The sequence below is a fragment of the Apodemus sylvaticus genome, chromosome 7 (genome assembly GCF_947179515.1).
Source record: "Apodemus sylvaticus chromosome 7, mApoSyl1.1, whole genome shotgun sequence".
NCBI classification, from domain to species: Eukaryota; Metazoa; Chordata; class Mammalia; order Rodentia; family Muridae; genus Apodemus; species Apodemus sylvaticus.
Genome location: NC_067478.1, coordinates 90,603,749 through 90,609,276, shown reverse-complemented (window position 1 = coordinate 90,609,276; position 5,528 = coordinate 90,603,749). Strand labels below are relative to the sequence as shown.

Here is a 5,528-nt window from a genome sequence, read left to right as displayed (position 1 = left end):
CATTGGTTAATATGGTGCCTCAAGATCAGGTTGTGGTCTGGATATAAGAACAGAACTCAGATTCTGAATACGGGGTACACAAAACTAACCCCAACACATCACCTCAAATAGCTATTATTTATTTATTAGAAGTACATTCAAAATCCTTCCTCCAAGCAAGTCTGAAAATTATAAAATTAAACTAAAACAAAAGGAGATAAAAAACAAGGAATAGAAAATATTGTAATTTTCACACCATTTGAACATTAGAATTAGAAGTTTTTGATTCTGACTTTGATTCCTTACAGAAGAAATCCTTTCAGAACTTTGAGAGAGAAACCACCATAGCTCCATGTTTTGTTTAATACATATATGACCTCTCAAAAGCTCTAAATAAAACATTAATTTTTATTATATCCATAAAGAATTCATCTCCTTCAGGACAAAATTCAAGCTTATCTCCTGAGACTTATTTTGTCTCTCTATTGAGAAATTATGGATTTTCTTTCTGTTCAATAGTATGGGGAATTAGCCTTGGGATTTGAGAGATCTGCCAAAGCTTTAAGTAACTTCTAATCTATAGTTACACAAATGCTGGTTGAGCATCTGTCTTGGTTTTTTTTCCATCATATTTTCAAACTGTTTTTACTCAATGTAAATTTTATAATTAAAATTAATCATATTTTTCTCTCTTCTTTAGTAAATCTAGACTTAAAAAATTATAATTGAGTCACACACTAGAGGTTCCTGAATTTTTATGAATATGAGGTTTTACCCTAAATATATTTAAAAAAATATTTAGGTCCAAAAATCTAACCTTAAGTAATAATCAATCCACCACCCTATAAAGGACACTTCAAAGAATATTATCTAAATAAATCAAGATTCTTAATTATACTCATTTAATTGGTAAAGAAAAAATTACTCAGGATATCTTTTTATGTATTGAGACACAATCTGAATTATTGAAACACTACGATACGATGATGAATAAGCTAATATGTTTTCTTGGCCTTCAGTACCTGCAGGTAACTACAGGTGAATCTATTCAAAGTCCTGCTGACCAAAGTGTTTTCAATTCTTTTTGTGCTTAGGAAACCAAAGAATTCTAAGATTCATTGTTTTATAGTTTTGTTATAGAAATAGACATACTTAATATGTTGAAACTACACATATTAGATGCTAATCCATTGCAATCCTCCCTCATGTTCATGAATATCACTTTATGATTATATTTTACCCTGTTGATTATTAAAGATACCACTGTTTGTTTCCACTAATAGTTTCTCTTTGTGTCTTATATCAATTCTATTGTCTTTAAAACAGATATTACACCACTCCAATGGGTAAACTTTTATTTGAAGACTTTATTTAAAGTCATTTGAAGGGGAGACTTCAAAGACTAATAAGGGCAATGAAGGGGGTAGATTAAATACATGTGGTCATGTCACTATTTTTCAGTATAGGCCTTAGCTAAACTTATTCCTCATATTTGACTTTTTTTTCTCCCTGCAGTGAACTCATTCACATCATTTACCTTGAGGAATGATTTCTATTCGCAAAAATCTCACTGATCATATCATTGATGGGTATGTTTCCAACACTAAGGAGTCTTAATCATTAGTCAAGGGCAGTTTGGGATATAGGTTGATCTTGTCTGAAAATAACTTTTAATTCTATTTTGTAGATACAACCATCCTTACTACAATCATCATCATTATATTCTGTTAGTAAGCTTCTGAGGTTTGGAAAATGCTATATTAGTTGCTTTGAACAGAGCATGCTTCCATCTATTAAGGTGTTTGCAATTTAAAAAGAAATATCATAAAAGATACCCATAGAAAATTGAGTGCATTTTAGTTAATTTCTACAAGTGGGAGAAAGCCCATGTTGATACAGGCTGAAATATTCTAATACATTAATGGGAAACATAGGAGTTTTCTTAAAGAAGATAATATGTGTAAAGACCCACATGAAGCAAAAGCTTATTCAGTTATGAAGATGGTTTGTTAAGAAGATGAGAATTCCTTAATTGTATCTTCATGTGTCTGACCATGCATGCAAAATGCTTGCACACACAATAATAATACAAAATAAACTCTTCTTATTCTTGTTCTTTTCTTCAGAGCACATTTAATGCAAAGTTTGTTTAACCATGCCTTTCCTCAACATCCTTTAAAGACTCCTCAAATTTGGACCTGGGACCAAATTTGAAAATAGGGAAAAAACTGTGACTGTTTTTAAAGTTATGAGAATTCACTGTGAGATTTACATGCTTTTATGAATTTAAATTTCATTATTTATTTATTTATTTAATATGAGTACATTGTAGTTGACTTTAAACACATAAGAAGAGGGTATAGATCCCATCACATATGGTTGTCATCCACCATGTTGTAGTTGGCAATTGAATTCAGGACCTCTGGTAGAGCAGCCAGTGCTCTTAACCACTGAGTCATGTCTTCTGCCTCATGATTTTTATTTTATACTTTTAACTTAGCCAGAAAGATTTATATACTTCAAAGTACCAAGTGGGTTTTATTCTAAGAATATTCGGAAGTTTTAAAAGAATTTTCAGACTGGTATTTAGGATCACTAAGAAGAATTTTTAATAAAATTTGATTTCTCAAGTAGATTTATTGAGGCTACAACCAATAAAAGTGTTCTCTGGAGACAGGCATTTCATCCCAGTGCAATCAGAAACAAAAACCTGAGAAGTGTGATAGTTAACAGCCCAGGACCAGGATGAGGCTGATCAGCATATGGGCCATGTTTAGGAACCTTGGGTTTATATGTCTAGTTTCACAGTTGTCTACTTTAATATAAAATATGGCACATGATCTTTTAGCAACTGATGGGCAATGAGGCACACTGACTTTTGAATTAAGGCCTAAGGTCATCTGGAGAGTCACGGCAGATGACTCTTCCTCTGTGCAGTTTAGAAAATGAAATAATGAACGTGGAGAAGCCATCTGAGAGGAAGTTGGTGCCTCTAAGGAGATGCTGTTCTCATCATTGGTAAGACATAAGCAGGTATGGTTTCATGGGAAAAGCTGTCTCTGAATATTAACTATCCATTGGTGTTGCCAAAACACAAAAACATCCCCTGGGTTGAATGCCCAGGCTGTTCATCTGATCATAAATAGTAACTTTCCTCTGGTGTGTTAGTAGTGGGCTTCTTGCAGAAGACCAGCAAAATGCACACTTTACTCTCATCCTTGGAAGAGTGCCAGGACCACTCATGGGTGTGAGCTGTGTCCTGACACAATCAGCACAAAAGAAGCGTGAGAAGTCTGTGTCAGCATTCTCCTCTTCTCCAGTTTTGTAATTCTTTTCATACAAAACATTCATAAATCAAATATAATAAGGACTAACAGTCTGCCCTCAAAAAACTCTGTGAGTATACAATTTCAAATTTTCATTTAGAAATGTATCTAGTTAGTTTAAATTCTGTAAGCCTTTTTAAGCTAATTTTATCTATTCTTTGTAACTTTCAGACAATGTTTTTTAGGTTATTATTTCCCATCCCTGAACTCTTCCAAACACATCTTCCCTTTCATATCCACCCAATTTCATGATTTTTTTTCTTTTCTCTTAAACAATGTAAAAAAAAGAAAGAGTGCCACTATAAGTCATAGAGTCTGCTTTTTCTTGGCTGTTTACTCATAATACAGGGTAATTCATTCAATTAAGAAAATGAAGTTTCTATCTCCAAGCAGCACCATTTAAAGAATTCTTTTATGAATTCTTAACTCTTAGTGGGAGGGTCCCTGTTGCAAGATCTGCTGGTATAGTGGGGCATAGAAAATGTCTTGGGAAAATTAGTCCTCATTTTATAAGATGAATGTCCTGTATCTTAAGCTTTCTTAGGTGAGGGATCTATTCACTGGGTTTCCCAATAATTTACCCTAGGCTTAGTATATGTTTATGATAACACATTTTTTAGCCACTTCCGAAATGTGTACAGTTGTCTCTGTAGAAATGAAAGGAATTGTACATACAAAGCTGCTAAGAGCTGAAATGTGAAACAGGCAACCTGGGATAATCACCCACTGCAAGGAATTTGTTTAAACTAGATGATTCGCAAACCATCTAAGGGTCTTTGAAGGAACAACAGAATCCAGAACATGGATGGGAAATGTTTTAGGTAAGTGCAATATTGTGTTAATTGTATCTTTCTTTACCTCTGTAGATGAAGATCTATAGAAGAATGACAGATGGAAATTACACCCTGGTGACAGAATTTATCCTGGAGGGCTTAACTAACCGGCCAGAACTCCAAATGCCTCTATTTTTTCTGTTTCTAGGAATCTATGTGGTTACTGTAGTGGCAAACCTGGGCTTGATCACACTGATTTCATTGAATTCACACCTTCACACACCCATGTATTATTTCCTCTTTAACCTGTCATTTGTAGATATTTGTTACTCTTCTGTCTTTACCCCCAAAATGCTAATTAATTTTGTCGTAGAGAAGAATACCATCTCCTATACAGGCTGCCTGACTCAACTCTACTTCTTCTGCTTTTTCGTCATTACAGAATGTTATATACTGACTGCAATGGCATATGACCGTTATGTTGCTATTTGCAAGCCGCTTCTATATAATGTTATATTATCCCCCCGGATCTGTGCTGTGTTTGTGTTTGGGGCATATGTGATGGGATGCTGGGGTTCCCTGGCCCATACAATTTGCATGGCAAGACTGACCTTCTGTGATTCAAACCTTGTCAATCATTATCTGTGTGATATCCTCCCTGTTCTCCAGCTTTCCTGCACTACCACTTATGTCAATGAAGTTGTAGTCTTTGTTCTGGTTGGCATGAATATTGTAGTGTCTACCAGTACCACTTTTATCTCCTACGGTTTCATCATTGCCAACATCTTTCGCATCAGTTCAACACAGGGTAGGGCTAAAGCTTTCAACACCTGTAGTTCTCACATAATGACTGTCTCACTCTTCTTTGGAGCAGCAGCATTTATGTACATGCAACCTTCTGATGTAGAGTCTATGGACAAGGGAAAAGTGGCCTCGGTATTTTACACAAATGTTGGGCCCATGTTGAATCCCTTGATATACAGCTTAAGGAATAAGGATGTCAAACTTGCTCTGAAGAAAACTCTAAAAAGAAAATTATTTTCTTGAGCAGAAATAGGGAAATGTTAAAAGTAAATTATTATCTTAATCATCTTGAGATATTTATTATAACCACATATTGACCTTAATCAAATATAACTTATTATGTCCATTAATTTGGAGCCAGATTTTCTTTATTCATAGCTTTTATTTGTTTTCCTTGTTGTTTTTCTTGCAACTTTACAGAGATAATTAGATGCATGAGGCATCAAGAAACAAGTAAAAAGTGTTATGCTTTAATTTTTCTATTGGAAATATGGTTATTGCACGGACAAATACTATTGATTAGGTAAGCAATGAACCAAGTAACATCACACACCATCCATTTATACTGTGAGACAGGAGGTTAATTATGCCTATGGGTCCTACTCTGCTGTGTGTGTTTGGAGTCACAGTGCAATCCCTATGACAT

The 5,528-nt window shown here is 34.4% G+C and overlaps 1 protein-coding gene across 1 annotated transcript; it reads left to right on the top strand.

Annotated features, from left to right (window-relative positions):
• The first annotated feature begins 4,171 nt into the window (after nucleotides 1-4,171).
• Nucleotides 4,172-5,125, top strand: LOC127690001 (olfactory receptor 147-like). Its single transcript, XM_052189571.1, has one exon. It carries the CDS (start codon nucleotides 4,172-4,174, stop codon nucleotides 5,123-5,125), a length of 954 nt encoding a protein of 317 aa, XP_052045531.1.
• The last annotated feature ends 403 nt before the right edge of the window (nucleotides 5,126-5,528 follow it).

Coding starts and splice junctions, on each gene's coding strand:
- LOC127690001 (XM_052189571.1), top strand. CDS start 4,172: ATGAAGATCTATAGAAGAATGACAGATGGAAATTACACCCTGGTGACA.